General features: G+C 42.0%; 1 protein-coding gene across 1 annotated transcript in view; it reads right to left on the reverse strand.

The window, feature by feature from the left end:
• The window catches only part of TOP3B (DNA topoisomerase III beta), a 76218-nt gene extending 52687 nt beyond the window's left edge, over positions 1-23531 (reverse strand). Inside the window, exons 1-5 of the mRNA XM_089690598.1 lie at positions 23462-23531; positions 18602-18717; positions 10398-10529; positions 3326-3432; positions 832-906 (exon numbers count right to left, since the gene is read on the reverse strand). Coding sequence (XP_089546724.1) covers positions 832-906; positions 3326-3432; positions 10398-10529; positions 18602-18671 — 384 coding nt within the window. The 5' untranslated portion in view covers positions 18672-18717; positions 23462-23531. The remainder of the gene's footprint in view (positions 1-831; positions 907-3325; positions 3433-10397; positions 10530-18601; positions 18718-23461) is intronic.
• Positions 23532-25990: the final 2459 nt, after the last annotated feature.

Below are 25990 nucleotides of genomic sequence, written 5' to 3' on the forward strand. Positions count from 1 at the left end.
GATGGTATTCTGAATACCTTGGTCGTAACAAGTGTTTATTTCAGTTACTGTTGCCTTTCTATCATCTTGAACCAGTCTGCCCATTCTCCTCTGACCTCTGACCTCTGACATCAACAAGGCTTTTTCTCCCACACGACTGCCGCTCACTGGATATTTTCTCTTTTTTGGACCATTCTCTATAAACGCTAGAGATGGTTGTGCGTGAAAATCCCAGTAGATCAGCAGTTTTGTATATAATCAGACCAGCTCGTCTGACATTAACAACCCCGCCATATTTAAAGTCACTTAAATCCCCTTTCTTCCCCATTCTGATGCTCAGTTTGAACTTCAGCAAGTCATCTTCACCACTCTAGATGCCTAAATGCATTGAGTTTCTGCCATGTGATTGGCTGATTAGCACTTTGTCTTACCAAGCAATTGAACAGGTGTACCTAATAAAGTGGCCAGTGAGTGTGTCTTAAACTGGCCAACTATGGATTGAGTTTCAGCTAGTTCCTGATAAGCCATTCAAGATTTGCTTAGTGGGTGGACCCTGTAAGCTGCCTCTCGCTTGACATCCCTCAACTGAAAAATAAAAGTAATAAGGCAGAAAAATTTCAGCCAAGCAGCGACTGAATCATATCAGATGCAGGCACTGTAAGGGCATTCTGAAAGTTGGTGGGGCCAGCGATCAACATACAAGAGTTACAGCAGGAGATATGTCCATCTAAAAGCTGAACGGAAAAAAATCTATGCATGTATGGCCAGCTTTACATGATAACATAGAACATATAACATATGATAACAAATCAAGCTTTGTGGGGGATAGCAAAAAAGGTGTTGGATTGTTACCTCAAAACAGATATTTTCTCCTTCTTTATCACAGTCCAGCCACAAGACTACATAGTCACAGCCACGTCCTTCAACCTGGGAAATGGCAGACACACAAATTACCACACTATGAACTACCATTACCCCAAATATAGACTGTCTATGGAACATGCAAAAACACAAATGGTCTTTAAAATTGATGTCTGGAAACCATTCCATCACTTTGTGCATTAGGATGGTCACTTGCAGACACTACTCAGCTGCCAGATGGTAAAATGAAACTTTAAAATGGATAAAGCCTGTTTCTGCTAACAAACATTTAAATAGCAAACTCAAGCAATCTCATGAAAATAAAGATAGATGACTTTTGTTACTAAAACATCAGTCTCCATAAATTCATGTTAGGTGAAGGAACGGGTTTTAGGGCTCAGGTGTGAGGAGAGTGGGTGTTGGCAACGGTTAAATTATTATTAAAAGCAACACTTTTTTTTCATTTTGGATACAGGATTTTACTATTGTCTGTGCTTCAGTTAGGAAAATTCACCGTCTTTATTTGTCCTGTTTAGTGCTAATACCAAGAGAGAAAGTGAAATTCCCAAATTCTGAGTTTATTTATTTATTTCAGGTACTTATATAGCACCTTCAATTTACGCAGTACTTTACATATATATTGTACATTCACATCAGTCCCTAACCCTCAAGGGGTGTACAATCTAAGTTCCCTAACTCACATACATATACAAGGGACAATTTAGACAGGATCCAATTAACCTACCAGCATGTCTTTGGAGTTTGGAAGGAAATCAGAGTACCCGGAGAAAACCCACGCAGACACAGGGAGAATATGCAAACTCCAGTTGTCACCAGAATAGAACTAGAGGAAAAATCTTCAATCGGGGACACTAACTCTGATAGCAACCAGAGATTCCCTCACTTTGGCAGAAATTCCTCTCACATCCTGTTTTGGCTATGGGACAGGAAGCCAAGAGAAATCTCCCGAATAGGACACAGGTGGCAAAAAAACTCCCCACACATACAGATTATAACCCTTCCTTGCTCTATCCAGATTGAAAAGGAATGTTTTGCCTTTAGTTTTGCTTTCAGGGTTTGGATTCTGGGAATTTAGTAGCAGTATTTTTTTTGTTCTGAAAACCCTGTATTAAACATACAAATTCTAGTTTCTCTGAGCTGCTATGCAGCAGATGCCAGATTTTATTTTTCAACTTGGAGTCCCCTGAGCACTGCTGCAAAGCCCTAAAACACTTAAAGACAGAACTTCAGAAAGTTGAGTTGTGCATAGACAAGCTATTCTGCTTCCCACATGGCAATGTTTAAGCCTGGCTAAAAGTCTCTCGGGCACTAAGTATTGCATTGTGGAATGCGGAAAGGGTTGCCCCTCTCCTACCCATAGCAGGTGGTCAAATTAAAATAGAAGCTTTAAAAGGTTCTGAAGGCAATCTGGGGTACATGACTGAAAAAGGCAAATGTATTAACTGGCAACTATGAAACCTGCTATCCAGCAGAAATAGTCTATACATTTTTATGAGAGACAATAATTGTGTTACAAAATGCATTACAGACCTAAAGCTAGACATAAAAAAACAGTTACCCTCAAGGTAATTAATATTTGCAAGTCAACATTATTTACAGATCTTGCTGTTTAGGAGTGATATCATCAGATTTTTCACTTACAGTATAACTAAAGGCAAACAGAGATTATAACACTTGTTAGGTTTTTATTGCTGTATGTGCCCCTATTAGGGAGATTCAACCTCTCTATTTGTATGGTTTATCATTCTCATTGAGAGTAAAGAAAACCCCAAATTTTGGGTTGCCCCCAGAAAGGAAATAGAGAGAAATCTTCTAATGGTGACACTAGATTTGATGACCTGGGGATTTTCAAGCAATTTCCTAATTTGCTGAAATTATCTCTCACTTCTCGTTTTAACTATGGGACAGGAGGTGAAGGGAAATCTCCCTAATGGGACACAAATGGCAAAACATAAACTGACAGGGGCTATAACCCTCCCTTACTCTATCCAAAATGAAAAATAAAGTTTTGCCTATAGTTCTACTTTGATGACAGGAAAGTGAGGGTAGTTATTTTGCTGAGTTGTGTGGATTCCTCACTATCAATAGCACTACTGGAATAGTGCCATGAGCAATGTGGATGTGCAAAGGCTATTACCACTGATGTGAAGTATAAGCCGCGTTCTTTTTGGTAGTCCAATACTCCTCCAATAACTTGGCAATCCAAGAAAACCAGTATATGTCAATAAGAATGCAGTGTTAAGGGCAGTCTGAATTGAATGTTGTGTGATACAGCACAAGCAAAGTAATTTGCTTCAGTACAATCTTTTGGGCATGGTGATTGTGCAACATCTATTTGAAAACTGTGAGCATAATGCCATAGAGACAGCAGAGATTGCAATAATGGTTATAATTAAGAAATCTGAAGGCTGAAAAATATTATTCCAGAAAAACCCTGGAAAGTAAGTGAGCATCTGTCTCTAACCTGCAAGAACTTCACCATACTGAGCTTGGGGTTGGCTTCCTTCTTCTCTGTAGGTGCTTTACTGAACAGCTCTGCTGGGTCTACTTTATCCCAGTTGTTATATTTCCCTGAAAGATAAAATCAAATAAACAAATAAAAAAGTGTTTGCCTGGTATACAGTTGTGCTCAAAAGTTTACATACTGGCAGAAATTGTGAAATTTTGGCACTGATATTGAAATTATGACTGATCATGCCAAAAAATGTTCTTTTATTGAAGGATGATGATCATATGAAGCCATTTATTATCAAATAGTTGTTTGGCTCCTTTTTAAATCATAATGATAACAGAAATCACCCAATTAGCCATGATCAAAAGTTTACATACCCTGGAATGTTTGGCCTTGGTACAGACACACAAGGGGACACACAAACGGGTTAAAATGCCAACTAGAGGCTAATGTCCCACATCTGTGGTTTTTTAAATTGCAATTAGTGTCAGTGTATAAATTGTCAGTTTGTTAGCTCTTACGTGGAAGCACTGACTAGGCTAGATACTGAGCCATGGGGATCAGAAAATAACTGTCAAAAGTTCTGCGTAACAAAGTAATGGAACTTTATAAAGATGGAAAAAGACATAAAAAGATGTAAAAAGCCTTGAATATGCCAGCCATCACTTCCACTAAGAAGTAGAAAATTCAGGGCCTCTTGATACCAAGACAAGTACAGGTAGATCAAGAAAGATTGCAGCCACAACTGCCAGAAGAATTGTTCGGGATACAAAGGGAAACCCATAGGTAACCACAAGAAAAATACAGGCTGCTCTGGAAAAAGACAGTGTGGTTGTTTTGAAGGAGCACAGTATGATGACACTTCAACAAAAATGAGCTGCATGGTCAAGGTGCCAGAAAGAAGCTTTTACTGCATCAATGATACAAAAAGGCCTGGTTAGGCATGTGAAGGTTTTGTCAGGCATATTGTAACTGGGCATTTTTGTGGCATTGGTGCAGAAAAAGCTTCTTTCTGGGATCTCGACCAAACAGCTCACTTTTGTTCAAGTATCACCGTATGGTACTCCTTAAAAACAACCACACCATCTTTTTCCAGAGCAGCCTGTATTTCTTTTAAAGGTAGTCTGTGGGTTTTTCTTTGAATCCCGGACAATTCTTGTCAGTTATGGCTGCAATCTTTCTTGGTCTACCTGACCTTGGCTTGGTATCAACAGATCCCCGAACTTTCCACTTCTTAATATGTAATTTAACAGTACTGATTGGCATATTCAAGGCTTTGGACATCTTTTTATGTCCTTTCCCATCTTTATAAAGTTCCATTACCTTGTTACGCAGGACTTTTAACAGTTCTTTTCTGATCCCCGTGGCTCAATATCTAGCCTAGTCAGTGCTTCCACGTAAGAGCTAACAAACTCATCGACTATTTATACACTGACACTAATTGCAATTTGAAAAGCCACAAATGTGGAACATTAACCTCTAATTGGCATCTTAACCCGTTTGTGTGTCCCCTTGTGTGTCTGTACCAAGGCCAAACATTCCAGGGTATGTAAACTTTTGATCATGACCATTTGGGTGATTTCTGTTATCATTATGATTTAAAAAGGAGCCAAACAACTATTTGATAATAAATGGCTTCATATGATCATCATCCTTCAATAAAAGAACATTTTTTGGCATGACCAGTCATATTTTCAATATCAATGCCAAAAGTTCACAATTTCTGCCAGGGTATTTACAACTGTAAAAGACATAGGATTATACTCTTATCACCTCTTATTCCTTTTCCAAGAATGCAAATGGCAAGCTGGCTTATAAACTAATCACATTTGAACTAGTTTTAAAGGCTAAAGGGTTTTTTTTTTTTTACCTTAATCCATTCTCTGCATTATGGTAAAATCCTTCCAAGATTAGGTTCCCCCACAGCTTCCCCCTAAATACTTACCTGAGACCGATCTTGATCCAGCACTGTGCCTGAGAGCAGCACTGCTGCTATCTCCCCTCCTGGATACAGAGGCAGCAACGAGAAGCATTGACTTCTGCTGCTGTCAATCATATGCAGGGAGCAGGGGGCAAGGCCGAGCTATGTGTGTCTATAAACACACACAGCCTGGCACGTTAGCAAGCCCACTTGTTTGACCCCATAGCCATTGCTTGCTATTGGGCAGGCACTGAAGAGAAGGAGCGGCGGACAGCGCTGATGGAGGACCCAAGCAGGGGAGGTTCAGGTAAGTATAACTTGTTTGTTATTTAAATTTTTTTTAAAATAGCCTTTAGTAACACTTTAATGGAGAATTCTGAAAACAAGTGGTTGTAGCGTAATGCACTGCAATAAAATATGTACAGCAATACTTATGTGTACATCGCAATACAAAAATTTTTACTTTCCATGACAAATTATTTTGAGATCTAATACAGTCTAAAATATACACTGCTCAAAAAAATTAAAGGAACACTTTGAAAACACAGAAGATCTCAATGTGGAAAAATAGCATGCTGGATATCTACACTGATATGGACTGGGTAATGTATTTGGAACGTAAGGATGCCCCATCGTTTGATGGAAATGAAAATCAACCTACAGAGGACTGAATTCAAAGACACCCCGAAAATCATAGTGAAAAAAATATGCAGCAGACTAGTACATTTTGCTGAAATTTAATTGCAGCAACTCAAAATGGTACTCAGTAGTTTGTAAGGTCCCCACGTGCTTGTATGCATGCTTGACAACGTCGGAGCATGCTCCTAATGAAACAGATGGTGTCCTGGGGTTTTTCCTCCCATATCTGGACCAGGGCATCACTGAGCTCCTGGACAGTCTGAGGTACAACCTGGCGGCATCGGATGGACCGACACATGATATCCCAGAAGTGTTCTATTAGATTTAGGTCAGGCGAGCGTGGGGGCCACTTAATGGTATCAATTCCTTTATCCTCCAGCATCTGCCTGCATACTCTCGCCACATGTGGCCGGGCATTGTCGTGCACCAGGAGGAACCCAGGACTCACTACACCAGCTTAGGGTCTGACAATGGGTCCAAGGATTTCATCCCGATACCTAATGGCAGTCAAGGCAACATTGTTTAGCCCAGGGGTGGGCAAACTTTTTGACTTGAGGGCTGCAATGGGTTCATATATTGGAGCCGGGGGCCGGACCAAAAGTAGATGAATGATGTGTATGTGTCATCCATAGTAAGTATAGTAATATTCCCCCATAGTAAGCATAGTAATTAATCCCCCATATAGTAATTCATCCCCCATAGAGTAATTCATCCCCCATATAGTAATTCATCCCCCATATAGTAATTCATCCCCCATAGTAATTCATCCCCCATAGTAATTCATCCCCCCTATAGTAATTCATCCCCCATAGTAATTCATCCCCCATATAGTAATTCATCCCCCATAGTAATTCATCCCCCATAGTAATTCATCCCCCATATAGTAATTCATCCCCCCTATAGTAATTCATCCCCCCTATAGTAATTCATTCCCCATATTAATTCATCCCCCATATTAAGTCCCCAAGTCCCCCCTGTGTCAATTCACTTACCTTTGCTCCGCGCGTTCCTCTCGCCGTGTTCCCGCGCCGTTCCGGTCTTCAGGGCTGACTGTGAGAGGAGCCTAGCTCCCCTCACGTTCCTCACGCTGCCCCGCCTACACACATTCTGACAGCCGATGTTTGCCACGCCCCGCGGGCCGGATTAAAAGGTTCGCCAGGCTGTATACGGCCCGCGGGCCGTAGTTTGCCCATTGCTGGTTTAATCTATAGAGGTCTGTGTGTCCCCCCATGGATATGCCTCCCCAGACCATCACTGACCCACCACCAAAACAGTCATGCTGAACGATGTTGCAGGCAGCATAACGTTCTCCACGGCTTCTCCAGACCCTTTTACATCTGTCACATGTGCTCAGGGTGAACCTTCTCTCAACTGTGAAAAGCACAGGGCACCAGTGGCAGACCTGCCAATTCTGGTATTCAATGGAAAATGCCAACTGAGCTCTATGGTTCCAGGCAGTGAACACAGGACCCACTAGAGGATGTTGGGCCCTCAGGCCACCCTCATGAAGTCTTTTTCTGATTGTGTGGTCAGAGACATTCACACCAGTGGTCTGCTGGAGGTCATTTTGTAGGGCTCTGGCAGTGCTCATCCTGTTCCTCCTTGTACAAAGGAGCAGATACCGGTCCTGCTGATGGGTTAAGGACCTTCTATGGCCCTGTCCAACTCTCCTAGAGTAACTGTCTCTTAGAATCTCCTCCATGCTCTTGAGACTGTGCTGGGAGACACAGCAAACCTCCTGGCAATGGCATGTATTGATGTGCCATCCTGGAGGAGTTGGACTGCCTGTGCAACCTCTGTAGGGTCCAGGTATCGTCTCATGCTACCAGTAGTGACACTGACCCTAGCCAAATGCAAAACTAGTGAAAAAGTCAGAAAATATGAGTAGGGAAAAAAATGTCAGTGGCCTCCACCTGTAAAACCATTCCTGTTTAGGGGGTCATCTCATTGTTGCCCATTTAGTGCACCTGTTGTTATTTTCATTAACACCAAAGCAGCTGAAAGTGATTAACAACCCCCTCTGCTACTTAACTGACCAGATCAATATCCCAGGAGTTTCATTGACTTGATGCTATACTGATTAAAAAGTGTTCCTTTAATTTTTTTGGAGCAGTGTATATGTGTGTGTGCATGTATACTATGTATATATATATATATATATATATATATATATATATTCTACTAAATTAAAGTACTACAAAAACGCTTCACAGCACCACACTTAACCAAGAAAACATTTGTGAGAACAAAGATTAGGACAAGAGGGCGTTTGTTGAAGGCTTAGTGGATGCATAAAACAGCTCAAATTTGTATTTATCAATGAGTGCCAGGAATATTACGCTGCCGAGTGCAATTACTCCTGTGCTGAAGAATCATTACAGAGATTAACCACCAGATGTCCTCAGTAATTGTGCGTACTGCTATGATAATGTGTGATAAAATGTGATTTGGAATAACAACATTCAGAAAAAATGCATACGTAGAAATGAGAACTATGGTTCAACCAGATAGTGACACTGGACTTCTTAGAAGTTGGGAACCCAACCATTAGTGTGACTTTTCTCTGGGACACAAAGGAATATATTTATAAAGCAGGGAACGTGACATTCCAAGCATTCAATGCATGTAAATCATCCTAATGCATGTCTTTTAGAAGACAGCATTTCACTACTGGTGAATGTTTGTTGAAAGTCACATTCACTGATTTATAAATATGCCCAAAAGTGTCATTGCGAAGGAGCTCCAAATATGCGATATTAATATATTTACTAAAGGAGTGAAGAATCTTTACTAAAAAAAGTTGTGTGATAGCTGGTTCACACCAGCACACACACAATGGAACATGCACACCAATGTGTGTTCTGATGCTACAACAGATTATATTGTGTACTTTTTTACACTTTATTAGTGTCATAAATAGACAATCTCTAACTCTAGGCACCACATCATTTTTATGCAACACGCTGCAATGCACTTAAATGCAGCATTAGATTGTGAACAATTTTAATTCTCTATGTACCCTTGTACTGAACTATGCAGACAAATACAGCTCAAGATAGTGAGAAAAAACCCTTAAAGTGATATTAAAGGCAATAGAAAAAAAAAAGCATACCAAACATGTCATACTCACCTGCTCTGTACAGTAGTTTTGCCCAGAGCAGCTCCAATCCTCCTCTTCTCCAGTCCCCCCCGCTGGAGCTTCTGGCCCCTCCCTTGTGCCTAGTGCTCCCAGAGCAAGCAGCCTGCTATGGGAACACCCAATCAGACTCAGTCTCAAGCCACTACTCTGCATGTCCATTCACATTGCTTAGTTGGATTCCGAAGCCATGCTGAACACCTCCAGTGCAGGTAACATATATGGGGTGCAGTGTCAACTATCATTGCTTAGTATCCTAGTGAACACAAACTACTGCTCCTTTATCTTTTGTAAAGCATTTATAGTAATGCATATAAATACTAAACATTATTTAAATAGAAGTACATAAAATGACACATATTTGTACAAGGCATAAAGCATGTGTTTACAGCTGTGAGACCATAGTATAATAAACTAGGCTGGGTAATATTAGCAACAAAACCCAATCAACATATTAGAATAACAGAGATATCAACCCATGCTTGTTGAAATGACTAAATCTAAAAGGTCTGTTTTTGGAATGTTGACATTAAGTAGATAGCCGTGGCTGACCTGTGACTTTCTACCTTTCTAAAAAATGAGTACACCTCTAAGCATGCTTTGCTTGCCATGCTGGGGAAGGTAGTTTCTCAACAGCTGAAGAGCCTTAGCTAACCCAAGACTACCACAGATAATTATAGCTGTGCCAGCAGAGGGTGCTCCCGTACATTAGATCTCTACACCTCACAGATTGTGACTCACTCCTCCGCAGACATGCAACACGTGGCTCAGAAATCTGCCCCTTCCTTTTTTTTCCTTTTTTTTTTATTAAGACCTCATGTAGGGCCCTGCTGCATGCTGAGCTACCTCATTAAACCTCTTCCTGCGTTTCCTGCACTTAGACTACCAAGAGGTGTATGGGAAGCCAGTCAGTGAAGTAATTGTCTTGAAAATGTACTCTAATTCTGACACACCACTCAAAAAAAAAAAAAATAGCAAGCTGCATGTAAAGTGAAAACTTTGCTGGCAGAAAACAGGTCCTGTAGAGAGTTTTATTAACACAGTGCTAATAGTAAATCCATTATTTTGATTTACTGTTATGATTTAGAAGTTCTATTTAATAAATGCTGTAAATAAGAAAAAAGGACACAAAACAATAAACTTATTGTGGAGGAGTTTAGAAAAGTGTTCAAAAATGCAGTCTACATTAGGCAGAAAAATTTGTGAATTTAAATGCAGACACAGAAGGTGTGCATAGAGAAAACAGGAAGACATCACCCATGACAGGTTATTCATTCTTGCTGTACAGTATACCCTTCATCTATTCCCTGCTACCAACATGCTGGATTTTAAGAACTGCACTGCACATGGGGTTATGAAAAAGTAGTTTACCATGATCTAAAGAATACCTATAAAATCCAAGCTCATTACATGACCACAGACTGATGTCATTTTGAAACGCACGGTCTGTCCTAGGAATGAACCCGTGTACTCGTGTACAGAGCAGGCGCCATTAAATCCTTTCCGTGTGCTGGCAGACCCTATAAAAGAAAACTATAGTGAGAACAGTGAATGTGCTGAAATAAACCCAAATTGCGCTCATATCAATAACTTAAACCAGTTGTACACTTGAAAATGAGTTACACCAAGGGTTACATTTAAATGAAAAGCATATTTACATTTTACAGTATTTTTACAAATCAAAAGCAACTTAAAAGGAGAAATACTGTATTTTTAATGTTTCTAAATATACATACAGCGGGCAAAATTAGTACTGAACATGGCACCATTTTTCTAGGTAAATATATTTCTAAAGGCGCTATTGACATGAAATTTTCACGTCAACAACCCATGCAATCCATACAAAGAAACCAAAACAAATAAGTTCAGAAATTAACCACTTTCCCTCCTGAGGATTTACCCCCCTTCCTGACCAGTCCATCTTTTGTATTACGGCGCTGCGTTGTTTTAACTGACAATTGCGCAGGCATGCAATGCTGCACCCAAATGAAATTTACATCCTTTTTTTTCCCACGAATTGAGCTTTCTTTCAGTGGTATTTGATCGCCTGTGCGTTTTTTTGCACTATAAGCAAAAAAGACCAACAATTTTGAGAAAAAAAAAAAATATTTTGGACTTTTTGCTATTAAACATGTCCAGTAAAAAAATTTTAAAAATCTAATTTCATCATAAATTTAGGCCAAAATGTATTCTGTGACATGTCTTTGCTAAAAAAAAATTATTTTCTATTAGTAATGGCGGCGATCAGCGACTTTTAGCGGGATTGAGGCGGACATTCTGACACTGGGGGTGAACTAACTTGGTGTCACTGACATCTCCAGTGACACCAATACAGTGATCAGTGCTAAAAAAAAAAGCACTGATACTGTACTAATAACACTGGGCAGGAAGGGGGTAATGTGTGGGGCAATCAAAGGGTTAACTGTATGCTGTGTGTTTTACTAGGGGGCGGGGGTGTGTTCTTCACTGTAAGCACACTGATCGGCATGGCTGTACTGTGCACAGCCATCCCGAGCAGTGTGCTCAAGCAGACAGGGAGGATGATTGTTTGTAAACAAAACAATCTACCTCCCCGTCAGAGATGCTTGGTAATCACTGGGCGCCAGTGGGTAATTACCAGCCAAAACCCGGGGATTGACATCCGCGGCTGCGATTGGGGGCGCGCGCCCCCTACTCGGAAATGCTAAATCATGTACAGTCAGGTCCATAAATATTGGGACATTGACCCAATTCTAACATTTTTGGCTCTATACACCACCACAATGGATTTGAAATTAAACGAACAAGATGTGCTTTAACTGCAGACTGTCAGCTTTAATTTGAGTGTATTTACATCCAAATCAGGTGAACGGTGTAGGAATTACAACAGTTTGCATATGTGCCTCCCACTTGTTAAGGGACCAAAAGTAATGGGACAGAATAATAATCATAAATCAAACTTTCACTTTTTAATACATGGTTGCAAATCCTTTGCAGTAAATTACAGCCTGAAGTCTGGAACACATAGACATCACCAGACGTTGGGTTTCATCCCTGGTGATGCTCTGCCAGGCCTCTACTGCAACTGTCTTCAGTTCCTTCTTGTTCTTGGTGCATTTTCCCTTCAGTTTTGTCTTCAGCAAGTGAAATGCATGCTCAATCGGATTCAGGTCAGGTGATTGACTTGGCCATTGCATAACATTCCACTTCTTTCCCTTAAAAAACTCTTTGGTTGCTTTTGCAGTATGCTTTGGGTCATTGTCCATCTCCACTGTGAAGCGGCGTCCAATGAGTTGTGAAGCATTTGGCTGAATATGAGCAGATATTATTGCCCGAAACACTTCACAATTCATCCTGCTGCTTTTGTCAGCAGTCACATCATCAATAAATACAAGAGAAGCAGTTCCATTGGCAGCCATACATGCCCACGCCATGACACTACCAACACCATGCTTCACTGATGAGGTGGTATGCTTAGCATCATGAGCAGTTCCTTTCCTTCTCCATACTCTTCTCTTCCCATCACTCTGGTACAAGTTGATCTTGGTCTCATCTGTCCATAGGATGTTGTTCCAGAACTGTGAAGGCTTTTTTAGATGTCGTTTGGCAAACTCTAATCTGGCCTTCCTGTTTTTGAGGCTCACCAATGGTTTCCATCTTGTGGTGAACCCTCTGTATTCACTCTGGTGAAGTCTTCTCTTGATTGGTGACTTTGACACACATACACCTACCTCCTGGAGAGTGTTCTTGATCTAGCCAACTGTTGTGAAGGGTGTTTTCTTCACCAGGGAAAGAATTCTTCGGTCATCCACCACAGTTGTTTTCCATGGTCTTCCGGTTCTTTTGGTGTTGCTGAGCTCACAGGTGCATTCCTTCTTTTTAAGAATGTTCCAAACAGTTGTTTTGGCCACGCCTAATGTTTTTGCTATCTCTCTGATGGGTTTGTTTTGTTTTTTCAGCCCAATGATGGCTTGCTTCACTGATAGTGACAGCTCTTTGGATCTCATCTTGAGAGTTGACAGCAACAGATTCCAAATGCAAATAGCACACTTGAAATGAACTCTGGACCTTTTATCTGCTCATTGTAATTGGGATAATGAGGGAATAACAGACACCTGGCCATGGAACAGCTGAGAAGCCACTTGTCCCATTACTTTTGGTCCCTTAACAAGTGGGAGGCACATATGCAAACTGTTGTAATTCCTACACCTTTCACCTGATTTGGATGTAAATACCCTCAAATTAAAGATGACAGTCTGCAGTTAAAGCACATCTTGTTTGTTTCATTTCAAATCCATTGTGGTGGTGTATAGAACCAAAAATTTTAGAATTGTGTCGATGTCCCAATATTTATGGACCTGACTGTATATATACGTGATTTGGGGTACAGGTGCCATCCTGTGGAAGTATATCTGCTATAGGGTGGTCCTTAAGCGGTCAAGTTATGTGTAATAAAATGGAATCACACAAGGAAAAGGTGTTGAGCACGCTAACTGAAATTTAATACTTTGTACAAAATCCTTTGTTGGTAATGACAGCTTCAGGATGCCTACCGTATGGAGAAACTAGTTGCATGCATTGCTCAGGTGTGATTTTGGCACATTTTTCCAGTCTTCAGATCTTGAAGGCTCAGTGGACCTCTTCTATGAACTCTGATCTTTAGTTCTTTCCATAGATTTTCTATTGGATTCAAATCAGGTGATTAGCTGGACCATTCAAGGAGCCTTACTTTCTTTCTCTCAAGTGAGTTTCCATGGCTTGTGTTTGGAAGCATTGCCTTGCTCAAATGTCCACCCTCGTTTCATCTTCATCATTCCGGTAGATGGCAGCAGATTTTTATCAAGAATGTCTTGGTACATTTTTCCATTCATCCTTCCTTCAATGGTATGCAGTTTGCCAGTACCGTATGCTGAAAAACGGCCCAACACCATGATGTTCCCACCTCCAAACTTCACTGTTGGTATGGTGTTTTTGGGGTGATGTGCAGTGCCGTTTGACCTCCAAACATGGTATGTTTTATGCAATTCAAAAAGTTCAATTTTGGTCTCATCTGACCAGACTATATTCTCCCAGTATTTCACAGGCTTGTCTAAATGTTGTGTAGCAAACTTTAAAAAAGCTTCAACATGCTTTTTCTTGGAATTAGTAGGTACAATTGTTCCAAAGCAAACAATAAGTAATGCCCTCAACTGCCACAGCCTGTATCCACGCTCACCACGCAAGAGCGTGGTAAGTGTGCATACAGGTCATGTCGGTTAAGGGCATTACTTATTGTTTGCTGTGAAACAATTGTACCTGCTCAATCCAGGTCTTTCTGAAGCTCTTCACAAGTGGTATTCGGCTCCTGGACAACTCTGATAATTCTTTTAACTCCTCTAGCAGAAATCTTGCGAGGAGCACCTGGTCATGGCCAGTTTATGGTGAAATGATGTTCTTTTCACTTCCGAATTATGGCCTCAACAGTGCTCACTGAAACATTCAGACGTTTTGAAATCCTTCTGTAACCAATCCCATCAGTATGTTTTGCAACAGTAAGGTTGTGAAGGTCTTGAGAGAGCTCTTTGCTTTTACCCATCATGAGATGTTTCTTGTGTGACACCTTATTAATGAGACAACTTTTTATACGCCATTAGTTGAGACTGAACCAGCTGATATTAATTTGTACTGACAAGGGGCAGGATTGCTTCTAATTACTGATAAATTTCAGCTGGTATCTTGGCTTTCCATGCCTTTTTGCACCTCCTTTTCTTCATGTGTTCAGTACTTTTCCCTGAGTCATTCTGTTATTACACATAACTTAATTTCTGAACGTATTTGTGTTGGTTTCTTTGTATGTATGGCTTGCATGGGTTGTTACCGACATGTGGTGAAAAGTTCATGCCACTAGCACCTTTAGAAATATATTTACCTAGAAAAATGGTGACGTGTTCAATACTTATTTTACCTGCTGTATATTATCTAATGCTTCCTTTTTTTCAGACATGAAGACTTGCAGTATATTAAAGTGTATATAAACTGCCGGCTGCATTCCATCCAACTTCCAATTGAAAAATGAAAGGCGCCACATGGAAAAATGCCACAGAAAAGTTCCTGCATCTAGTCAGATACAATGGCTGCAGTGGGAAATTCGTCCATCTGTTCTGTGTAGAATGGATGGAGGGAATCTGTATGTGTGGCCAGGTTTACATTTAGAACAGTTTGTGTATACATATCCATGTTACGCTTCTCCTATGTATGGTGCCTAGCCTGTTGACCTCACACCTCCCTTGCTATGGTTTCTAGTTCCACTGTAGTTTTGCAACCCTCCTTTAATTTCTTCCTTAAAGTCGTACACCTCAGACATGAAATATGAACAAAGAATATCTCTCTATATTGTGTACTTGTCTCAATTAAGAGCACTTTGTCTGCTCCTTTGATCCTCTGCTATAAATATATATATTTTGCACTTTGTATGGATGCAGAGAAGACTGCAGATAAACAGGTACAACTTATGTAGGAGGATTTTTTTTTTTAGTCTTTGTGTCTCACCTGAGGCCAGTCACTTCACTGGGTATATGTAAGGGTTTACAACCACTTTAACCTCACCTCAGTACCAGCATGTTACACCCCCTTACTTTCCAAGCCATTTTCAGTGGTGAGATTGACAATTAATCATGCAACTCTGTACCCTAATTCATTTTACATCTATATACTTTTAGACAGATAACAAATTCTGTCTGTGGTATTCAATAACCAGTGGCTTTCCTTTTATTAAACATGTGAAAAAATACTAACATTTCAGAAAAAAATGTTGCTTCCCTTATTTTCTGTTATAAAAGATATCAAATAAAAATGCCAGGACAGTACAAACACCCCCAAAATGACGACACCCTAAGGTGCTTATTTTTTTGCAACAATTTCTTGGAAATGAAGAAACATGCCGTATTGAGGTGGTTAAGGTGCGTTCTGTCTTTAAAAGTTGCTTACTAATGTCAAGTGCAAATGTTTATGTCATGGGTAACCCCCCTCAAAATATCTCAAAATTATTTGTGGTCAGTGACACTTTACACCACCTCCCTTTCCCAAAACAACCTCACAATCATTGCTGGTCTGTGGTATTTTAACACCACCCCTCATCATTGGTGGTCTTTTAACTGAGCCCAAAACAATCCCACAACATTGGTGGTCAGTGACATTTTGAAACCTTGCACCTCCACCCGTTATTGGTTAACCCCTCAACATATAAAGTGATGCTAAACATTCAGCTTTTAAAAAAAAATAACAAACATGTTATACGTACCTGCTCTGTGCAATGGTTTTCCACAGGTCCTCCGCTTCTCAGGATCCCCTGCCGGTGCTCCTGGCTTCCCCCTTGCTCAGTGCCCCCAGAGCAAGCTGCTTGCTTTGAGGACACTAGTGCATGCTACTTCTTTGTCCATGAGACACACAGAGTGCTGATTAGCCCCCACTCCCTCATAACTGGCTGTGATTGACAGCAGTGGGAGCCAATGGCTCCCGCTACTGTGTCTCAGCCAATGAGGAGGGAGGGACCCAGAAGATCTGCTGCTCTTGTGCACATCGCTGGATCGAGATAAGGTTCAGATAAGTATTAGGGGGGCTGTGGGGGGAGATGCACACTGAAGGTTTTTTACCTTCATGCATAGCATACATGAAGGTAAAAAACCTTCAGCCTTTACAACCACTTAAAAAAAAAAAAAATCTCACAACCACCCTAAATTGCAAGGCTCCCAAATGTAAACTATGGAACATTTATTATTACTGATTTGCCATCATGAGACACAGAGCTGCTCTGATCTGCTCTGTTCCTTTTGCCTATGCTCTCTACTGTCTGACAGTGGAATTTAAGGCATTTTAAGTACACCTGGCACCTCAACAGTGAACACTGAGACCTTTTAAACGTTCACAACAACAGCATCCCCCGAGCAACCATTTAACTGCCATGTCTGGTCTGAAGGTGGTTCAACTTCTATTGGATTGTCTTGTCTAGTGGAAAAGCTATCTCTTCTGTATGTCATACTGGAAGATTTCTGGACCAGGAAACTAACAGATTTTGCATTACAGTGCCTTGAAAATGTATTCATACCCCTTGAAATTTTCCACATTTTTTCATGTTACAACCAAAGGCGTAAATGTATTTTATTGGGATCTTATGTGATAGACCAACACAAAGTGGCACATAATTGTGAAGTGGAAGGAAAATTATATATTGTTTTCAAAATTTTTTACAAATAAATATCTGAAAAGTGTGGCATGCATTTGTATTCAGCCCTCTTTACTCTGATACCCCTAACTAAAATCTAGTGGAACAAATTGCCTTCAGAAGTCAACAAGCAGCATTATGAAGGCCAAGGAACACACCAGACAGGTCAGGAATAACATTGTGGAAAAATGTAAAGCAGGGCTAGGTTATACAAAATATCCCAAGCTTTGAACATCTCATGGAGCACTGTTCAACCCATCATCCGAAAATGAAAAGAGTATGGTACAGCTACAAACCTACCAAGACATGGCTGTCTACCTAATCTGACAAGCCGGGCAAGGAGAGCATTAATCAGAGAAGCAGCCAAGAGGCCCATGGTAACTCTGGAGGAGCTTCAGAGACCCACAGCTCAGGTGGGAGAATCTGTCCACAGGATAACTATTAGCTGTGCACTCCACAAATCTGGCCTTTATGGAAGAGTGGCAAGAAGAAAGCCATTGTTGAAAGAAAGCCATAAGAAGTCCTGTTTGCAATTTTCGAGAAGCCAAGTGGGGGACACAGCAAACGTGGAAGAAGGTGCTCTGGTCAGATGAGACCAAAATTAAACTTTTTGGCCTAAAAGCAAAACACTATGTGTGGCAGAAAACTAAAACTGCATATCATCCTGAACAGACCATCCCCACTGTGAAACATGGTGGTGGCAGAATTATGTTGAGGGGGAATGCTTTTCTTCAGCAGGGACAGGGAAGCTGGTCAGATTTTATGGGAAGATAGATGGAGCCAGATACAGGGCAATCTTAGAAGAAAACCTGTTACAGTCTGCAAAAGATTTGAGACTGCGGCGGAGGTTCGCCTTCCAGTAGGACAACGACCCTAAACATACAGCCAGAGCTACAATGGAATGGTTTAGATCAAAGCATATTCATGTGTTAGAATGGCCCAGTCCAAGTCCAGACCTTAAACCCAATTGAGAATCTGTGGCAAGACTTAAACATTGCTGTTCACAGACGCTCTCCATCCAATCTGACAGAGATTGAGCAATTTTGCAAAGAACGGACAAACATTTCACTCTCTAGATGTGCAAAGCTAGTAGAGCCATACCCACAAAGACTTACAGCTGTAATTGCAGCAAAAGGTGGTTCTACAAAGTATTGACTCAGGGGGGCTGAATACAAATGCACACCAAACTTTTCAGACATTTGTAAAAACATTTTGAAAATCATTGATCATTTTCCTTCCACTTCACAATTATGTGCCACTTTGTGTTGGTCTATCACATAAAATCCCAATAAAATACATTTACGTTTTTCATTATAACATGACAAAATGTGGAAAATTTGAAGGGGTATGAATACTTTTTCAAGGCACTGCATGTTGCTTTCTGAATTGTGGTTCTTGCCTTTTTTTTCTCACCTTTAGAAAGAATTTTAGAAATAGACTGAGCCAGTGAAGGCTTTTCTGCTACCATTAGCACCGTCTTCATTCTCAGGCTCTGGTAAAGGCCTTTTCCACACGTCACAGATATTCACCTGTTCTTATAAATAACAAACATTAGAAGCAGCAGGAAAAAAAACAATAAATATGCAGATGCTCAAATTTTAAAGCAGCATTAAATCCCAAAACAGAAATGTGATTTGTTGCAGAGTATCAATCCTTAAATCTTGTGGCTGCATTAGTTTTCTTTTTAAGGCTTTTTTTCTCATTATTTTCACATGTTGATCCAGCAAGGTGAGCAAGCAAATGAGACACCTTGGAACAGCAGCATTATCAGTATGGGTTGAGGTTAGTGTTAGATGTACTAACATATTTAGATGGATTTGATTAATGAATTAAAGCCAAACTCCTGGTAACACTTTTTAAGTCTGAAGTTTAGCTAAAGAAAAATGCCTGTGAAGGTACAGTGAAGAAGCTCTAGATGGGGACTTGCCCTTTCCTCCACTGTAAAAAAATTGTTTCATAATGTACACTGCATGTAACACAATCTATGAACAAGGCAGAGTCTGATCAGTCATGGAACTCTCTCCCTCATTCACAGACCATTATACATGCAGCATAATCAATGAAAGAGGAAGAGGGGGCGGGTCCCCATCAGGAGCTTCTTCACTGAAGCTTCACAGAAGACTCAGGGCTATTAAAGTGGTAGTAATCCACAAAAGAATAAAACAAGATCATCTTCTCCCTGCAAGGTAAGAGCATAATGTGCTGGTAGGCGGTCTTGGTCACTCGATTTTTCTCAGAAGAATACTGTACTTATTAAACGAAAATCATTTGTTCTGTTATCATATTAGAACATTTTTTGTGTTTGTCCCTTTGGATAATTTCGCACTAACTGTCGTGACCGGCTCTTGAAAGCTGAGTACTAACAATCAGATCATCAGATGAACGCTCTGAAAGCGGAATTTTTCACCTGATTTTCTCATTGTGTACAACAGGATTTATTGACTTCAATGGGTGAGTTTGGCAAGCAGTACCACTTGGAAACTCCACATGCTGAGTTACAACTGCCTTACCTTGAAGTGAAGCGCCACAGCAATGTACAGTGGCCCCATGTCACACTGTAGATGGGCAGTCAAAATGTGAACCAATGTCCTGATATTACAACCCCCAACCCATACCTCCGACACCCCCTCCCCCATCCTTGCCTCCCTTGTGTCTAACCAACCTACAACAAAATGTGAGCCAACCTCCTGATTTTACAACCCCCAACCCATACCTCCGACACCCCCTCCCCCATTCCTGCCTCCCTTAGTCTAAAAATTATGCTGATTTGCACTTTATATCAAATGTTCAGCTACGTTTGCAGGCAATTTTTAAAAGAGGAACGAGTGGGGAGAAATCTCCTTGTTTTAGATGTAGAACCAAGAACTGTACTAAAGAAATTACATTTATTAGAGCTGCAAACTTTAGATTATGCTGGGAGAAGCATAGTGATGTATCTGAACACAACTATATACTGAAACTCAGGGCTCGATAAATCCCAGGTCGCCATGGTGACTAAAAATTGCGTCCTGACACATGGGTTCACACACTGCCTCCCATTGATTTCAGTGCAAAATCGCGTCTCATAGACTTCAATGCAAACGTCTCCCATTGACTTCAATGCAAAATAATCCCCTACTGACTTCAAATGCAAAATTGTATCCCATTGATGTCAACGCAAAATAGCATCTCATTGACTTGAATGCAAAAATGCCCCCTTTCAACTTCAGTGCAAAATCGCCTCCCACTGAATTCAATGCAAAAACTTCTGTCAATAGCAATCGTATGTGAACACTTACAATATATTGCCAAAAGCATTGGGACGCTTGCCTTAACACGCACATGAACTTTAATGGCATCCCAGTCTTAGTCTGTAGGGTGCAATATGGAGTTGGAGCACGTTTTTGCAGCTATAACAGCTTCATCTCTTCTGGGAAGGCTGTCCACAAGGTTTAGGAGTGTGTCTATGGGAATGTTTGACCATTCTTCCAGAAGAGCATTTGTGAAGTCAGGTACTGATGTCGGAGGAGAAGGCCTGGCTCACAGTCTCCACTCTAATTCATCCCAAAGGTGTTCTATCGGGTTGAGGTCAGGACTCTGTGCAGGCCAGTCAAGTTCCTCCACCCCAAACTTGCTCATCCATGTCTTTATGGACCTTGCTTTGTACAATGGTGCGCAGTCATGTTGGAACTGGAAGGGGTCATCCTCAAACTGTTCCCACAAAGTTAGGAGCATGAAATTGTCCAAAATGTCTTGGTATGCTGATGCCTTAAGAGTTCCCTTCACTGAAACTAAGGGGTCAAGCCCAACCCCTGAAAAACAACCCCAAACCATATCCCCCCTCCACAAAACTTTACACTTGGCACAATACAGTCACGCAAGTACCGTTCTCCAAACCCAGACATGTCCAATGGATTGCCAGACAGAGAAGTGTGATTCGTCACTCCAGAGAACATGTCTCCGCTGCCCTAGAGTCCAGTGGCGGCATGCTTTAGAGCACTGCATCTGACACTTTGCATTGCACTTGGTGACGTAAGGCTTGGATGCAGCTGCTCGGCCATGGAAACCCATTCCGTGAAGCTCTCTACACATTGTTGTGCTAATCTGAAGGCCACGCAAAGTTTGGAGGTCTTTAGCTATTGACTCTGAAGTCAGTTGGTGACTTCTGCGCACTCTGTCATTTTATGTGGCCTACCACTTTGTGGCTGAGTTACTGTTATTCCCAGTTGCTTCCACTTTGTTATAATACCACTAACAGTTGAGTGTGGAATATTTAGTAGCAAGGAAATTTCACAGATGGACTTATTGTACAGGTGGAAACCTATCATGGTAGAACGCTTGAATTCACTGAGCTCCTGAGAGCGACCCATTTTTCCCCAAATGTTTGAAGAAGCAGTCTGCATGCCTAGGAGCTTGATTTTATACACCTGTGGCCATGGAGGTGATTGGAACACCTGAGTCCAATGATTTGGAGGGGTGTGCCAATACTTTTGGCAATATATTGCATCTCTACATGTCACTTGCAAGTCTGAAACGCACTGCTAAAAATGCGCATAGGATCCTTTTTTTAATAGCGCTCAAAACAAATGCATGTGGATTGCATCTGTGTGAACCACCTCAATAGGAACACACAGTATCTAGCCTGTCATGCAAATCTGTGAGTTTGAAAACACATCCATAATCGCATACGAGTGAACCAGATCGGCTCCATTCACACTTGGGCATTTTGGGATCGTGGCACTGTGATCGTAAAACGCAGGTTCAGGTGCCATTATTTTCAATAGTGCCTAAAACAAGGTGCAGTTTTGCCATGATTGCCTTACGGCAAATGTGAAGCTTGTCAGCCAAAAGTTGCCTTGCCCCCGGGAGCTGACAATCCACTCTACCCTAGTTGGCTCCTAGATTAGAAGCAAAATTTTCAAACCCTGCCGAAACTGATCTTTTAATAGATAGCAGGACAAATGAAAAAGGAGGGTGGAGGGTAACAGACCAAACATCTGTGGATCAGACATTCTAAGGGCCGGATCACAGTGTGCATGGATATGAATTGCACAGGAATATGTTGTATGTTCCTGTGTGATTCAGATCGTATGCAAAATGCACTCCATTTGCAATCTGCAGCGGGCGTCAATAGAGAGCTGATAACACCCTAAACACAGGTCACAAACACAGTTTATTTGCCATGCGATCCAGTTGCAGTGCGTTTTAAAAAGTACTTTTGGTGCGGTGCGATTTTAGACCATTCAAAATGAACAGACTGAAATTATATTGCACAGAAACGCACAGTGCGAGCATGGTGTGAACTGGCCCTTTATCAGAATTAGGTCTTGTTCACGCATGCGTTCTCGCCATAATACATGCACATTAGTGTACATTGTGTATGGGCAGTGTGTTGTATTGCGAACAATGCATCTCACCACTTTCTTTTTTACTTTCTTGGAACCTCACAAAATGACACTTCAACTCTAGGCACTGTGGTGACATGCGCACCACCTCACATGTGTGGTGTAAAGCGGACACACACAAAACAGAGGTTTTCTATGTGCCCTTGTGCTGATCTACGCGGATCGATGCAGGTCATCGAACGTAGGATGGGACTACACTTGTGCATTGCCAGACACATCTGATTTGCACAGGAATTGCACCGCATTCCTACGCGCATCACGTGATGTCTGTACGATGCAATTTGAGCCATACATTCTGTATTGCATCCACACCAAAATGGTGCAGGACCCTTTCTTTCTGCACCTAAATCGCATTGCATGGGCGTTCACATTCATGCAATTTGATTCTGGCAATCGCCCTGCACTTTGCATTCTGTTTTGGAGTGTTGTTAATGTCATATTGGCACCCGCAGCAGATTGCATGGCTACTGTGCGATCGCAATGCTTTGCAGGATTCGCTGCGTTTCCCGCATCACATCAGTGTGAATCAGGGCTAAGAGTGCCAATATCTCATCTTCAGCAGAGAAGTAACTGGCTTCCAGTCTGCATTTAGTTGTCAGGGTGGCATATGGTGACAGGGCCTCTTTATACATAGAAAATGGATAGGTGTTCCCTATTTAGGAAAGTTTCTACACCCTGTGAAGTAAAGGGATCATATAGGTTGCTATTAGCGACCAATAAAATAATTCACAGTACATAGTGAGAGCTGATAAGGTCACTTGTCACCATGGGCACCACCAACACTTCAGTCACTTTCCCTCACAGGATGGATTCCCCTGCAGGCAGCACATACACCCCGTACTCCCGAAAAACACACAATACGCCGCCTAGTCCCGTCCCCTATACTGACCGCCTTCCCGTACACATCAACCGGGAATATATTCCAGAGAGCAGGGCGCCGCCATGCTTGTTTACGTCACTTCCGGGGATGAACATCCGGCCCAGGAGCTGGAACACGCCATGCGGGCTGTAGTAATGTGTGCTGCTGTGAGGAGAGGAATGACATTGACAGGCTATGGGCGGCTCGTTACTATGTACTGTACACACTCACAGGAGAGTAGTGAGCTGTCCCTGGCTCCCTCAGCACTAGGCTGTCTGCCCCCAGGCTGCCCGCCCTTGGCTCCCTCAGCCCTGGGTTGTCTGCCCCTGGCTCCCTCAGCCCTGGGTTGTCTCCCCCAGCCCTGGGCTGTCTGCCCCTGGCTCCCCCAGCCCTGGGCTGTCTGCCCCTGGCTCCCCCAGCCCTGGGCTGTCTGCCCCTGGCTCCCCCAGCCCTGCGTTGTCTGCCCCTGGCTCCGTCAGTCCTAGGTTGTCTGCCCTTGACTCCCTCAGTCCTAGGTTGTCTGTCCCTGGATTCCATATCTAGTCTACTACCACCCTCATATACTATGTCATACGAATCATGGAGGCTGTAGTACCCAGCATATAGAGATTTCATGGATAAGGTTGTCCATTGACAATAGAGCAACAGTGGTCAACTTTGATTTGGGGGGGCAAAAAAGTGGCCTCTGACGTCACCAAGGGCCACTTTTAGTGCTCGTTCACACTAGAATGTGGTGCGGGTGAGCTGCAGTCCTGTGCAGCTTCCTGCACCGCTTCTCGATCGCCATGCCCTTGTGATCTGCTGTGTTGTTTAGTTATAAGTTAACACTGCCCCAAATGCATTGCGTGTGCCCGCACTGGCCCACATCAAATTGCATGGTACAAAGTACCATGCGATACGGTTGCTGTGCGTTTCAAAGGTAGTGCATGTACTACTTTTGGTGCGGTGCGATTTCAACCCATTCAAATGAATGGCCTTGAAATTGCACAGAGCTGCAGATGACACGCACAGGCTCGTTCGTGTGCAATTCAGCTCAGGGTATAGTGTGAACTGGCCCTTACCCTAGGTTCATTCCTAAGTGTTTTCCGCAGTGTTTTTCAGAAACGCCCTACAGTCCATTTAACATGCTTTCCTATGGGACATGTTCATATCTCCGTGTTTTTTGGAAAGGGTCAGGGACTTTTTTTTTAAATGCAAAAAGTTCTGTTTTTGGTTCTATAGACTTCAATGGAAACTCTGCAGAAAAGCATGTAGTGTGTTTTTGATGTGTTTTGAATTTTAATCTGCCTAGCAACAAGAAGAAAAAACCAAAACGCGTCAAAAACGCATGTGCAAAAACGCAAAATGGACTGCAAAAAGCACTGCAGAAACGGATCAAACGCAAACTGTATAGGTGTGAACCTAGCCTAAAACCCATTGTAATGGAACCGACCCTGACTGCACTTGGGTATTTCCGTTAGACTCCTGCTTCCCTGTCCAAACACAGATCTATGGACACCACCGCTGACCATACGAGACTAGATGAGACCAGTCTTGAAATAAATCAGGAAATAGACTGGTATATATACAAGATATATACATTCAAGGGAACAATTCTCCCCTCCTGCATAAGGACACGGTGGGGCAAACCAAATCTAGCAACAAGAAACACATCAGCAGACACCCCCCACCAAGCCAATACACAAACACATACATCCCATATTAAGTTTTCTCCCAAGCAAGACACACAATAGAACAATGGGATGCAATCACATAACACCAAACAATCCACAACCCCCACCTATCTCCTATACATGTCTACACAATATCAGGACATTTCACCCTGCACCCCTAACAGGCACAGGGTGACTTACACATACGAAGGATATGGGGAGCTGAGACGGGTCTCCCCACCCCTCCAAAGTGAGCTGTGTTCCATGGGCCCCCCACCCAAAGTCACTCCTGTCACACTGTTTTTACTGCTCCCCCTGCCACTCCCACTTTAGCTGCTGATCCCAGGGGTAGACGCATGCCATGGCAGGAATTATACTCCTTGCTTTATGCAAATGAATAAGACTCCGTAAGTGCCCTGCAACTTCATGGAATGCATGTGGATGTGGGGTGAGCAAGGGGTTAAACAGGTGGTGAGAACGCGAACCAATGCCTCCTCACCAACTGTCAAATGCTCTCCGAGCGTGGATTTTTCTTCTGCTTCCAAAGCATGTGTGAACAAGCTCTTAGGCCTGCTTCATATCTATGTGTTTTTGGGAGCTTTTTGCAGAAACGCACTTCATTCCATTTTCCATGGTTTCCTATGGGACACGTTTACATCTAGGCTTTTTCAAGCCGTTGTATTTTTGGAAGGGTCTGGGACTGTTTGCAAACAGTGCATTTTTGGTTCAATAGGCTTCAATGGAGAAGCTACAGTGTGTTTTTGACAAGTTGTGCAGTTTTAAAATTTGCCCAACAGCAACTTGGCCAAATAAGAAAGTGCAAAAATTGTGTGTGCAAAAACCACTGCAGAAACAGATCAAAAGCAAACTAGGTGTGAACTAGTCTTTAGGCCTTGTTTACACTGGT

Source organism: Staurois parvus, unplaced genomic scaffold (genome assembly GCF_062004578.1).
Source record: "Staurois parvus isolate SC_StPar_1 unplaced genomic scaffold, SC_StPar_1.0 ptg000535l, whole genome shotgun sequence".
Lineage (NCBI taxonomy): Eukaryota > Metazoa > Chordata > Amphibia > Anura > Ranidae > Staurois > Staurois parvus.